Source organism: Glycine max, chromosome 14 (genome assembly GCF_000004515.6).
Source record: "Glycine max cultivar Williams 82 chromosome 14, Glycine_max_v4.0, whole genome shotgun sequence".
NCBI classification, from domain to species: Eukaryota; Viridiplantae; Streptophyta; class Magnoliopsida; order Fabales; family Fabaceae; genus Glycine; species Glycine max.
In genome coordinates, this window is record NC_038250.2 from 26,811,931 (window position 1) to 26,826,916 (window position 14,986).

At 33.0% G+C, this 14,986-nt stretch overlaps 1 protein-coding gene across 3 annotated transcripts; it reads left to right on the top strand.

Annotated features, from left to right (window-relative positions):
• Window positions 1–484: 484 nt before the first annotated feature.
• On the top strand, window positions 485–12,284 carry LOC100801214 (probable E3 ubiquitin-protein ligase HERC4). 3 transcript variants are annotated; one of them, XM_003545561.5, is made up of 5 exons: window positions 485–664; window positions 1,047–1,211; window positions 9,976–10,011; window positions 10,140–10,303; window positions 10,720–12,284. In XM_003545561.5, exons 1-5 carry the CDS (start codon window positions 580–582, stop codon window positions 11,998–12,000), a joined length of 1,731 nt encoding a protein of 576 aa, XP_003545609.1. In that variant the 5' UTR covers window positions 485–579; the 3' UTR covers window positions 12,001–12,284. The 3 variants fall into 3 exon arrangements, with proteins under 3 accessions (XP_003545609.1, XP_006596187.1, XP_006596186.1); XM_006596124.3 differs by lacking the exon at window positions 485–664 and adding an exon at window positions 7,228–7,358 and having other exon boundaries at window positions 1,072–1,211; XM_006596123.3 differs by lacking the exon at window positions 485–664 and adding an exon at window positions 7,239–7,358 and having other exon boundaries at window positions 1,075–1,211.
• The last annotated feature ends 2,702 nt before the right edge of the window (window positions 12,285–14,986 follow it).

Here is a 14,986-nt window from a genome sequence, read left to right on the forward strand (position 1 = left end):
AAAGTTATTAGTTCTTACAGTACAATATATATATATATATATATATATAATACTTAAGAAATTTGATTTCATTCGTAATCATTCGGATGAAAGACATGTTAATTATGACATATGAATTTAAAACAAGAAATTATTTAAATCATAAATTAGAATATAATAATAGTGTGTAGAATAATATTTAGTTATTAAATCATAAATTGGAAACAAATTTTTAATTTTTAATAATTATTTAAAAATTATATTTAAGATATTTTTGGTGAATTGATTGACAATATACAAAAATATTTACCATAAGTGTATCAAAATTAAATCTGTTTTTACAAACTAAATAGTACAAACCTATGCAAGTGCTTGTTTTAATTTAATGATCAAATAAAGAATAAAAAAATTTATGAAATGAGATAGAAAACGTGGACCTAATTGGTGGCATGGGTTAGTTTCGTATAAAATTTCGCTACCATCTAGCATTGGTCAAAAAAGAAAACAGAGAGAATGTTCCAGCAAACATTGCTCATTCCTTAAATATAGGTTCTTCTCATTTCCTCTGCTTATAGTTATAATCTACACACACCCGAGACAATGGGCGACACCGTGAGTTTGCCCAACTTATCGACCAAAGTAGTAGCTATTGCTGCAGGGGAAGCACACACTCTCCTTCTTACAGGTAACTAAGTATCGAACTAACTATTTAACTCGATCTCAATGTGCTACTTTTCTTTTGCAACAAACATTAATCATATATACCAAGGTGGTGTGACTTAGTTGAATATTAATATTATCCTTTAAATATGTGATTAACAATTCAATCCCTAATCAATTCGTATTAAAAAAACGTCAGTTGAAAGATATAATTTTTTAAATAAATTTCAGTATTAATATTAATTTTTTATTTTTGACTGAAGGATAACTTAGTTAAAAAAATATATTTATATTATACATGTTACTTTTTATTGGTTACTTGTAATTATTAGAGACTTTTTGCCAGCAATAAGGGATCTCTTTTTTTTTTTTAAAGCTCAAATTTTTATTTTATTTTTGATGTGTAGGGGATGGACGTGTTTATTCCTGGGGAAGAGGAATACTGGGACGGCTTGGTCAAGGTTCTGAACATGACAAGCATTTTCCTGTTGAAGTCAAGTTTGGATCAGAAGAAGACAGCGTAAGAATAGTGGGAATTGCCGCTGGTGCTTATCATAGTCTTGCTCTAGCAGGTTCTAACACTTCTCAGTTATCTTATCACCTCTGAAAATGAATTTGAACAAAAATATCAGCATCAAAAATTAAAATTTTTATTTTATTAAGAAATCAATGCTAAAAAAATTATTAGAAATTTAAAATAAAATAAAATTCATTAATTTCTCAGGAATTAAATATATATATATATATATATATATATATATATATATATATATATATATATATATATATATATACACACACACGTGAAAATTCATAATATCAATCCTTAACTTAGGATACTTGGACGAACTTTTCTATAAATGTTTAAACGAAGAAAATAAGAAAGAAAAAAACAATCCCTTCATATCTTATCTATAAGCTAATTTATAGAATTTGTCTTATTAACTTCTTTAAAAGTTAATTAAATTAATTTATGTATAAGCTAGTTTGTAGAAATTCTTTCACATTAATTTCTCAAAAAATTGATTATTAATTTATGTATAAGTTAGTTTTAATAATCGCATCATTGCAACATGTATAATATAATAAAAAGTTTATTGAATTACCTGGATATGCTGAAGATTTGATCAATTGAGCGAGGAGAAAAACTATTCCTATTTTACTATGCTGAATCTGTGATGTTCCAATAGATCAACACATTGTAGAGTGGTAAGAAATAGGAATCTCTTTATGCTAAAATTGATAGACTAAGTTACCCATCAGAATAATCCCACACAAAGCCCACCACATAAATATTTAATTACTAATTAGTGCTTTACAATAATAGTTTCAATAAAATTCAATAACAGATTGGACTAACAACTCATATTTTTATATGTTTAAGGTTATTGTTGATATTAAAAAATATTTAATGGAACTAAAAATTATTATATTTGAACTAAAATGACTTTATCTAATATCTTAATTTTTATATATACACCACTAGTAATGAATATTAAATAACGATATATTTGAAAACAAAATATATTAATTAGACTTTCAAATTTTAAAACATCAAATATTTTGGAAAAAATAGAAAGCTAAATCATTAAAAGATATGAAAAAGATGTAATAATATTAAATAACAATATATTTGAAAACAAAATATATTAATTAGACTTTCAAATTTTAAAACATCAAATATTTTGGAAAAAATAGAAAGCTAAATCATTAAAAGATATGAAAAGGATATAGTAATAAAATAATCTAAGTATACTTTAAGCAAAACAAAGTTGATTACACTAGAAAAAATATTTTACATGTCGATTCTTTAGCACATTCATTGACGGTTCGAAAACCGTCTTCCTTCAAAGCCTTTTTCTCGTGCATAAAGGGGATACAAATGGGGTTCAATACAAAAATAATAGAACATATGAATTAACCTATTAGGCTAACTCAGCACAAATTTGGTATGCAAATAATATAGATAGAGATATGGAAATCCAAGTAGTTATACGATATTTCTTCATGTTTTTAACACTCTTATTTCCTTGACTGATAACAAGAACAGTATGAGCCCAAGTGAAGTGCTTAGAGAAAAAAAAATTGAATAAAGGGAGAAAATAAATACAACGGCAATCCTCACAAAACTTTCCACCCAACTACCATCTACCATCCTCACACTCCTCTCCATTCTTTCAATCATTTCTTTCTAACAGAACTTACTTTCCTCCTCATTTTGCCATGTATGAATTATGTTATTCTTGTAGTGAGATTTCTATAGTCCTCTCAACTACCCCATGTGTGTATTTCATAGGATAAATTAAAACAAAAGAAACAAGGTGTTTTTGAAAAAAAAAAGTACCAAAAAGAAACAAGGTGGCGGTGGTTGTTTTGGTTTTCCAATTTCCCAACTAAACGAAACAAAACCCTAACCTGAGTTGTATTCATCCTTTTCATGGGGCTTTCTACATAGAGGAAATTCCCACACATAACCTCACAGAGAGAGTCCAACCCAACCTTCTTCATGTGCATCATTGCAAGATTGACCTAGTACTTGTTGATGTTGATGCCGACGACATTGGCACAGGAGTGGGCCGCGGTGGCCCACATGAGCCCTCCCACGCCACAGTCCACATGAATGTTGCTAGGTGCACCCAGCATTCTAAAAAAATGACAAAATTATCCTTGCTTGTTTTTCCTCTTACGGATCAAGTTAATCCGTACGTTGATCCGTAAGAGACTTACGGATCAACTTGATCCGTAAAAAGAAAAATAATAATTTATTAATTATACATTTAAAGATATTTAAAGATATTTATTTTATAATATAATTTATACATTTAAAGATATTTATTTTATTAATTATAATATAATTAAATTTATTTATTTATTTTATTAATTATAATATATTTATAAATATTGATTTATTATAAATAATTAATTTTTTAATATATTTTTTTAGAATAAATTTGTTTAGAAGATGATATTAAAATATTTACTCAGTCCCATTATAATTATTGTTTAAGGATATTTTATACATATTAATAAAAATCAATAAATAGATAAAAGATAATAATTTTATAAAATTAATATTATCATCATTAATTTATTTTTATTTTTATAATTAATCATATCATTAATATTATAAAGAATATAAAAAAAATAATTAGTATTATATTAAAAATTAAAATACTAACTACTTTATAATACATTTTTTTACATGATCATTAGTATAAGAGAGAAAATAGTAATTATAAGAGAATTTAAAAATATTAGTACGTTATATAAAATAAGGATCTTAGATAACAAATGATGTCCATTTTTTGTTTAATTTTTTTTCTATGAAAATATTAATTTATTTTTTTGTATGTCCTCTACTCATGATGTCCATTTTTTGTTTAATTTATTTTTTTCTACACCCTTTTCAACTTCTTTATTTCAATTATATTTAAAGTTATATGTAAAATTATTTTTTATAAGTTGGTAAACTAATTTAACTAGACCATTTTAATAGCACGCGTGTATATAGACACAAATGGAATACACAATCAATGGAAATAAATAAAACTAACATTACTAGTAAAAATAAATAAAACAAACAATACTCATGAAATGGGTTCATGTATAATATCTATATATACATGGAATATCAATATAAAATATGTAAATAAACTACGCCTAATTTGTGCGCCGCCTGCGTCTAGACCTAACATATACTAGATGGTCATGTGTCACACTCCTGACCAACCTGAGGCATTCTTCGATCACCTCATGTGTCGATCAGCCTGGCGTGACCACCCCTAGACTCAGATGGCGCTCCAACCTTTCAGCAATGTCATCACAAACTTCCTGTTACATACAAAACAAACTGATTACACTAATTATTATGCAAATATTGAAGTAAATGACGTAAATTATTAGTATTACTTACCACTGCATGTCTAGGCTTCTCCACAGATGTCGATAATGCTCCTGGCTCCGGCACGTGAGGGATATCAGTCTGCGGAGCCTAAGGGATGACTCGGGGCTACGGGGCATGACCATCATGCAAAGGATCTGATGCGTGGCCTGGTGTCATGAAAGGATGCGAGATGCGGAAGAACCAGTCCATGTAGTCACTAGCACACTGACCTGGCACAGCGCACACATCACCTGTTGGAATGATATGATCTGAGTAGTGCATCCACCTGTCGTTTATATCATCATACGAGACCCATGAATCGACAGGAGGAGCAGGAATGGTCTGTGTGTATCCAAACTGCCGCACGACCCTCTCTGGTCGATAATAAACAGCAACAGGCCCCCAGCGCAAGAGACCAGAATAGCATGATCTGATGTGGAAGTCCCGGACCAATCGGTAATCCCCATACGAGATCCAACACACATCCGGAATCTGAAGTCGGTCCAGGCACTCCCTGTACGCCGGCGTACGAATGCTCTTCACGATCTTCTTCGTCACAATCCACCTACACGCACATGGAGAATCCTCGTCGTAGTCCTGATCAGTAGTGGAGTCTGCGACTGACGGAAAGTGCTCGTAAATCCAGCACTACAGATGTAACATCAAAATTATAAACATTAATAATGAAAGTGTAACAAAATTTAAAGTTGAACATTGTTGAGTCTGAACGAATGAAAAACATATTTGTTACCTGCAACAGTGTGATGTAACCGCCAAGCTGTCGGTTGTGGCTGATAGATGCATCATTCAGCTGGTCGTACATATGCACCAAAGCAGCCATTCCCCAAGCGTACCTCTCTGTCATACTGAGGTCATGAAGGGCCTCCAAGTAGACAACATGCACATTGGTTGCACTCTTGTTAGCAAACAGAGTGCAACCCAGAAGATGAAGAAGATATGCGCGAGCCGCAGCTGTCCAATGACCTGCCTGGCATCGACACTCATATATATCACGTACCCATTGCAGGTGTACGTACGGTCCACGACACTGGGCTGTCTCAGCCCTGGCAGACTCTGTAAAGACCATCAATAAGTCCATCAGCATCTCAACCGCATCATCCACATGCAAGGGCTCAAAGGCATGTAAGTCGCCAACCATTGGCAGATGGAGAAGCGAGGAGACATCGTCCAGCGTGATGGTGAGCTCTCCCACAGGGAGATGGAAACTAGACGTCTCCCAGTGCCACCGCTCCACAAATGAGGACAAAAGTCCCCGATCGCCGGTGTCTACCGAACACGCGATCAGAGGACTTAGTCCTATACCAGCAACAAGTCCCTCAATGGCAGGGACAGGCCTGCCTAAACTATGGGCCTTCCTCCCATGAGAGGATAACTTCAACTCAGGACGCTCCTGAATTGAAGTATAAAAGAACACAAAATTCGTTAAAATCATCATTTAAAGGAAAACTAATTTCAATCATAAAGTATAATTTACAAATAACTAAAAATAAATATTATAAATACCTCTCCCATTCATACGCTGCAAGCAACGTGATCCGCATACTGGGTCAACATGGATGGGTCGCTCGGACCACCCGGAAATCCCTCATGCTCATCCTCAGTAGCCTTCGCGCCTGTGTCCGCAGGATTGTCTGCCACAATGTCCTCATAATCAGCTGGTGCCATCGGGTCATCCGAAAATACATCAGGCTCAACATCTGGCGCAGGGACCACTGGTTCATCGTGCACCATTGGAATCATCACGATCTCCTCTACCCACACCTCTGTCAGTAACCTGACCTAAGGCATGACCTAATCCTCTGATCCTAACCATGATCTGCAAATGAGTACCGCAAATTCAATCACCGATTTCATTCACTCAAAGTAACGCAAATTTCACGTGGTTGATCTGAACTACAATAAACTTGACCCTAATGATGATAGGCCTTCTCATCAACAAGTTTCGTATAATCTAGCCTTCATGTACACTTGTGGTTCATGATAAGTTTCGTATAAGCTAGCAAGTACCAAAGAATTGTTCATGAGAAGCCTTCATGAATAAGCAAGTACCAAAGAATTGTTCTAGACATGGGAGTGATAAATATGTAAAGTTTGATGTTCATATTGATGATGATGAAGATAATTTGAGTGAACCAGATCAGACAGAGTTTGTGGGAACTTTTGTTAATTTGTTCCATGGACAAGGCCATAATATCAAAGTAACTAGTTTTAAGGTAGGGATATCGAAAGTGCTCGATTGTTTAGAAGCTAAAGAAGACGATGTTGTGCTAGTTACTTTGGTGCCTAAGGTTGGAAAAGGAGATGTCATCATAGGAGGCATCAAAGTTGAATTTATTCCAAAGTACAAGGATTAGTTTTGTTGTTGTGTGTGCATCTCGAGCTCGTACACTTTCTTGGCTTGCCAAATTAACAACAAATACTTGAAAGAAAATGTTAGCAAGATGGGTCAACAAAGCTGAGTCATTTTCAATCCATGAATTAAAACTAAAGACAGAACCACATCATGATAGACACCAAATGAAGCCAAATAAAGCCTTATTTCTTGAGCTGATAAACACCAATGAAACTTCTACTCATGATTTTACAAATGTTTTGCTACCCTGAGAAACATTATTTCATTCTAATATATCAATTGCTTTAAGTTGATCAAGTTTAAGTTCTTTAAGAAGTTTATTCTGTTTTAGTTATTTTTCAGGGCATGGATGGTGAATGGCAAAAAACACCTTCTTAATTCTGCTTCGAGAATCAAGTTTGGCCCCAAAAGCTATCCCCGACCAGTCATTTTACCATATGATAATCGAAATAAAACAAATGGGTGAGAAAAGTTTAGAGACAGGGAATTTATCTTGTTCTAATGAGAGGACATGTCTTAAGCATAAGCTAAAACTTATCAATTCAAAATGTGTGTCATTTTAATGTTTTAGGGATACAAAACAAAATGTGTTTCTCAATCAATGAGATGCAATTCTTGGAGAAACTTGGAACGATGACGATGGAACGATGATTAGAGCTAGGAAAGCTAAAACAATTAAGGGATTTGATGATAACTAATTTCAAGGGAGAACTTGGATACACACTATGTTCCTCAATCAATGAGATGTAATTCTTGGAGAAACTACATATTAATGCATTAGGTTATAATGAAGTGATTGACTTGAACTTTAAGTCAACCCAATCTGCACTTAGGAAGCTTTGCCTTAGGGGGAAGTTAAAAAAGTTGCCAAATTGGATTCGACGACTCGAAAATCTAGTAAACTTGTCTTTGATGTACTCCGAGTTAACTAATGATCCATTGGAATCAGTAAAAGATATGCCAAATTTGTTGTTCCTCGCTATCAAATTTGTGGTTTGCATATGTGGGTGTGGTGCCGTGGTAGTGTGGTGGTCACTCACTAGTCACTGGCCATCAAAAGTCTTACTTGAATTGAAGTGAAAATTTGGGTTGTACATGTTAAGGTTTGGTGAACTCGTACTGTAACAAGACAAGTTGGATTTGGATTAGCACTTTAATCCTCTTAGCATAGTGCTTCAGCAATTTTGGTACCAAAAATTTTAAATGTTCGATTTTGGGTCTCATAATTTTTCAAAATGAGTAAGTGGAAAAAATAGATTATGCACAGAATGCTAAACAACTATACTTATTATTCTAAAGCTATTGTTTTTCCTTTTTCTCTCAAGTATCAACTATTGATCAAGTTTTAGGGATTTGTCCTAATCATGTTACTTTTGAACTTAATTTGCTGAGGTTGTCTAGGCGTTTAAATCAGTTTTTCGATACCACATTTAGTTCTAAGTAGCAATTACATAAAAGGCAATTACATATTCGCATTAAATCAAATTGAAACAGTAGATATTCTCCAAAATGACTCTATCTATCAAATATTTAGCATACATTCAGAGGTGATCCTAATAACCAAAATTCCTAATTTCAAAAAAAGCTCACATTGTATCAAATATTTGGCAATTTTTCAATTAAAGTTTATGGATCACTTGATCCGTAAGCATCTTCTAGATCAACTTGATCCAGAACATGCTTACGGATCAGGTAATCCGTAAACTATTCACAGTAACTTTCCGTTTACGCCATTGTCGACAACATTGGAAGCAACAATGGAAGCAATAACAAACAAGAAAAGGGACAATAGACCTTACCTTGATGAAGAACAGAAGAGCAGAACCTCGTGGAAGAATGGAAGAAGCGCACTCGAAGGAGGGAGAAGCAGTAGCTCGCGCTGGAGAAGCACAACCACCTCGTGTCGGAGAAGCAAAGGGACTCGCGGAAGAATGAGGAAGGAGGAAGAAAGGGCCGCCGGTGGAAGAAAGAAGGAAAAGAGGCTCGCGGAAAAGAAAGAAGAAGAAGAAGCTCGCGGAAAAGAAAGAAGAAAGAAGGAGAAGAGGCTCCTGGGTGCACAGCTTTTTTTTAAAAATAATAAGGGCATTTGTGACTTTTCACAATAAGTGCTGGGTGCACCAGTAATAACGCTGGGTGCACCTAGCAACGCCCAGCCCACATCCAGGATTTTGTTGTCGGATTTGGCCTCGATAAGATCAACAACCATCTCCTCATGGAGGCGCGTTGCCATGAGAAACTTGAGAGGCCGACCTCAAGCTCTCTCAATGCCATTGGAGAAAACAAGAAGATAAAGGAAAATGGGAAAGCCATTTACATGATGGTTTTAATAAAACTGTCATTGAACAAATGTTTTCAAGATGAAAAGTTGTGATTATTTTAAAAAATACTAACGTATTGTTTACGATATCAATTTTCTAGAACTATCTTCAATCTGTGTCGTAAAATAACATTTTTGTTGTAGTGTTATGCTAGTCCATATTACATAATCCAACATTAATCTTTTAAAAAAATCTTTAATTTTGATATTATAAATTTAATTTTTTAACATGATTTTTAACATCATTTAATAATGATGTGACATGGTACATCAATTGTATTATGAATATTACAACTCTTTTTTTTTTTAATGTTTCAGTTCTTTTGCATCATCCTTTGAACTGTGCCCATTTCAATGCATGGAGTTAACAATTTTTTTTATTGGATCCTACTGAATGCTTTTTCTGGATGGTCTCTTTCAATGTTGCAATTCATGGGTATAGTAACAGTGCTTATAGTCAATGCTATGAAAATAAATATGAAGAAATAATTTGAAACTAAGTTTGATGAAATTTCTACTTTGTCTGAAGTGTAGTACAGTGAAGATATATGTTTCACTCTTTTTTTTTGTTCTGGGGGGATCATGAGAAGTTAGACATTGCTAAGCAGGGGAAGTGAATCTCCTCCCTTACCCTTGATGATGGGGACACAAACTCAAGAGGCTTAATTAATTATCAAGATTAAATACTATGTGCCTTATTTGGAATTTAAAGATTTTTCCCCCTTTCTAACATTTCCTGCTACTTGTGTTGTGTGTTAACAGATGATGGATATGTTTGGTGTTGGGGCTACAATATATGTATCCTTATTAATAAGCTTGAAATCCCTTGGTGGAATTAAATTACAGAAATTCATTGTTCAGTTGTTTATAGTTCTAAAAATATTATTGATTTATATTGTTTATCAACATCCTTGACCACTATATGGATGGTCAACTTGGTATACATGGAGAGGAATTTCATGGCAGAAAATACACCGATGGAGATTATTCTATAGTGCCCTGCTTATTGAATAAGTTTCTTGACTTGCACCCCCCTGATTCTTCATCAATATCAATTGTTCCAGAAACAGAAGGCCAAGCATCACTAAAGGTAAAAATATAAATTACCCTTTTGCATTTGTTTTAAAACAAAAGCAACTCATGGTGTGTGCCTCGCAAGTAATTATTAGATAATTCCAAATCACCGTGTATCGGTCTTGATCAATCCCTATATGACACGTAGTCTAATTTTTTAATTTATGATAAATAATTGAAGTTCGATTACGTGTCATGGAGATTAGTTGAGAATTGGGACTATAATGATTATTAGATAATTCCATATCATGGTATATTTTTAACCCTGATCAATCTTTATATGACACTTAATTTAGTAGTTTAATTGTCAATAAATAATTATTGACACTTGATTACGTGTCGTATGGAGATTAGTTGAGAGTTGGCACTAAATGATCCTGAAACATGTAATAATTTTTCTTGCCTCGCTAATGTGCTTTAAACTGTTTCCAGATAATTGATGTCAAAGCAGGAGGAATGATGTCTCTGTGTATTGATAATCTTGGGGCCCTCTGGCTGTGGGGAAATTGCCCTCAACAAAGCAAAGAAGGCGACTTCTCTCTTATAAGCAATTTCACTCCAACACCAGTGTGGGATTTTCATGGCCACACTGTAGTTAAAGTAGCATGTGGAAACGAACATGTCGTGGCACTTGTTACTGCTGGAGAATCATACAAGGGCGTGGATGATCTAGTGTGCTACACTTGGGGTAACAACAGTCATGGTCAATTAGGCTTAGGGGACACAAAGAATAGGCCAAGACCACAAGTGGTGAAAACATTTGATCTTGAATCCCCTTGGGCAATATATGAGGTAGCATGTGGTGCCTTCCACACTGCTTTGCTTACTCACAAAAAGAGGCACAGTGACACATTAGAAAGCACATGCTGGACCTTTGGCCTTGGGGATAATGGCCAACTAGGTCGTGGCACAACACAAAGCACATCACTTCCTGAACCTGTTAAGGAATTGCCACAAAATGTGCATCTTGTTTCTGTTGACTGTGGCTTGTTTCACACTTGTGTTGTTTCCTCTGATGGGGATGTGTGGTCATGGGGAATGGAGAAGGGTCTTGGCTTGTGTTCTGATGATAGCAATGGTGGAACACATTCTGGTGATGCTCTTTCTCCGTTTCTTATCTCTTGCAATCCACATCAACCTAAATTTTCACAACCAGTTCAAGTTGCATGTGGGGCTGCTCATACTGTCATTATTGCGCATGAGGGTTGCAAGCTATGGTCTTGGGGGAGAGGAAGGAGTGGAGTTCTTGGAAATGGTAAGACTATGGATAGTTACACTCCCACCATAGTGTTGTGGCCTCCACTGATGGAAGATTTCAAACAAGAGGAACTATATAGCTCATGTGAGCATGATAAAAATGAGACTAAAGAAGTCACAGAAATAGATGAGAGACTATCTTCAGCATTGAATCAACTGAAGCTGCTTCAAACAAAGCTATCCATAATAGAAAGATATGCCAGTATACTTCATAGTTCCCTATTTGGTGAACCTTTTGATGAGCAAGATGTTCCTGCTTCATTGAAAAATTCAGGTGCATTTGACATTGCAAAGGAATGGGAGAACATGTTAGAGGCAGCAGATGGTACAAAGCTGATTAATTTGGAAATGCTCTACCGAAACATGCATGCTAGTGTGAAAGAAAAGCTAATGAAAAGAAGGATCAAGGCGATTATAGATGAATGCCTACTACAATCTTCACAGGTGAAAAATTAGTACATATAAAAGTAAGAAGTGAACCATTCTGGTCAAAGGATTGCACATACAAATTAATAAGCTAATTGTCTCCAAATTATTGTCTTTATTTTGTGTCCGTGAGAATATTTTTGTAAGCCTCTCGTGTGATTGAGTTCTGTACAGAGTTGAGCACCAACTGGCATTGATTTTTATGCCATAAATGTTTAGTATGCCATATCCATGAGTAGTTGTATCCGTCCTCTTGTTGTAGTATGACTTACTCCCTAATCTCCTTATTCAATTGAAGCTATTCTTGGTTGTTATTTAACTAGTTACCCTACCCAGCAATGCCCAGGTATTATGTGTTTCAAATAATGGTATAATTGTCATACATTAATTAAATAAGAACATCAGAGAAATAAAGAAAAGTTTTGATATACAGGATTGATTATAATAGTACTCTGGAAGTTTAACAAATGAATGAAAAAAAGAAAAATTCAACACACCTGCAACGTAATAATGCCTTTCCTTGTTGCATACAATAACATCAAGTATAGCTCCAATGTTTGTTTGCCAAACTCATAAGGCTGTAAGATGTATTCATAAAAAATAGTCATCAATAGAGTATGTGAAATATTTTTCGTGTAAAAAAAATCAAAATAAAATATTAAGTTGGATAAAAGTGCACTAAACCTTAAACATGTGTAATATTCTTTGAAAAAATTCTTTGTAGATCATATTTCTCGCAGTTGATACTCTTTGATTTTCTTCGTCAATAGCTTCAAACCTGATTTAGTGTAACATATTGACCATGTGATCATTAATTTGGTCTTGGCAAAAGTACTCCACCAACTTGAGACAAAGTTTGTCCATGACTTTTATTTATTTTCATGGTGTAACACACAAGGGAATTGACATCTTGGAATTTGAATGAAGCCAAGCGATCAAATGATATTAAATTTAACCTTGGAATATAATGTTAGAGATAAGTGTTTATGTTTGAATCTATCATGTAACCAATTCCTGTTCTAGTAAAAAAGTATTATTAGAATTTTATTACTATAAAATAGTTTTTCTATAACGTTGTTAAGTCAAAAGATATTTGTTTCTTAAGAGGAATTAGGATTCTTAATTATTTTTGTTAGATGTAAAAAATACAAAGATTAAAAGTTATGTCTTATGTGTCATCAGAACATGTTTTGTGAGTTTGTGTTTGATTTTCCAGACGATAGCAAGCTTAGATCATGATCTGATAGGACATTAAAGACAACATTTAAAGACTCTATTTAATACTTTGCATCTAAGATTTGTTTTACAGATATATTCTCTTGAGATTTTTCGAATCCCATAAAGAATAAAAAAAGCTCATGCTCTTAAATTCGTTAGTCACCATTAAAAAAAGTGTTCTACTATACAAACATGCTCTGACACAAAAGGAAGTGATTTCTTGTTGAAGTGTTCAACATGTTAGCAAAGAATAGTGGTTTTTGAAGAAGTACATGCTAGCAATCAAGCATTAAATGCCCAATGACCACATTTTTCAAACACGAGCTTAAGAGGAGAAATCTATCCATTTAGAGACATTGAACACTTGTTGAAGACATGAAGAACCAACTAAAGCACTCATTCAAATTCTTTTTTGTAAAAATCACTTTATGTAAATTCTTTTGAAGTTTAAAATAGCTCTCAAAATACCTTGATTTTTTTGAGAGAAAAGAGTACGTGCTAAGATTGTTTATCTGTCTGTAATACGATTGAGTGTTAGTCACTGTGCAATCAAACAAATATATCTTCTTCTTTGTGTTTGAGCCTGATTTGGTAGGATAAACAATACTGGTTGTAACAAGCTTGCTATAAAGTTTGAATTAAGGAGTTAAAAGTGACTGTGATAAACACTTGTAACTTGTTAAAGTTAGTAAAACTTAGTGGTTTGTCAAGAAATGGACATAGTCTCGGTAGTTGAGACGAACCAATATAATTTCATGTGTCTTATTTTGTTTATTTTCTCTTATGTGCTTTAAACTGATTCAAGGTTCAAATTTGATTTTTGTAATTAAAAATCTCTATTTATTTGCAAGATTTGAAACTATCTTCTAAATCGTTTTGCAAAAATATGATGTATGCTTTCTTTCATAATTCACTATTAGACAATAATATTGTTGTTTTAGAAAAATGTTTTAAATTTTCTAAAAATCATAATTCAATCCCTTTCTTGTGATATATGTCTCTACAAAGGTTCATGATTAAAATTATGGACTTGTTATCATAATATTGAGAAACAAATCCTTTTAAATTTTAATCTAAATTGGTTTTTTTTATCATATATGATTATTTTGAATAGGACATTAATAATTAAAATAGATTAATATATATATATATATATATATATATATATATATATATAATGATCTTTATTTAGATAAAGATTTATAAATCTCATAAATTCAATAATAATAATAATAATAATGATGATGTAAGAAAATTAAATTAATTCAATATTAATTCTAGTATCTTAGAGTGCATGCAAATAGTAGTAGAACTAGCTAAAATCTTGTGCGATGCACGATTTGTTTGTTATTTACCATATTCATTGTTTTTTTATCTCGCTTTTTTTACCTCACATACTTGTCTATTTTATAGCACTTATGTCAAGTTTATTTAAACTTATTTCTAAAAAAAAGTACTTATTTTCATAACATAAGCAATTTTTATGTTTTTTCAATGTATTTGTGTAAACTGTTTCTACTTAAAATAAGCGGTTTTTTTGCTTAATTTAAAAAGAAAATATTATCCACTTATTAAAAAAGTGTTTATTTTAAAGTTGTTTATTTTAAGTTTTAAAAAATCGACGGCCTGTTATTCTAGTTTAATTTAGTTACTCTTAACCTGCATTTCTTTGTGTTTTTAACACACCAATTTTCGTATTTATATTACATTTATTGACATTAAACATTTTTAGCACATTAAGGATTATATTTATATCAATATATATATAATTTAATTATTATATTTTTTTAGAAATCAA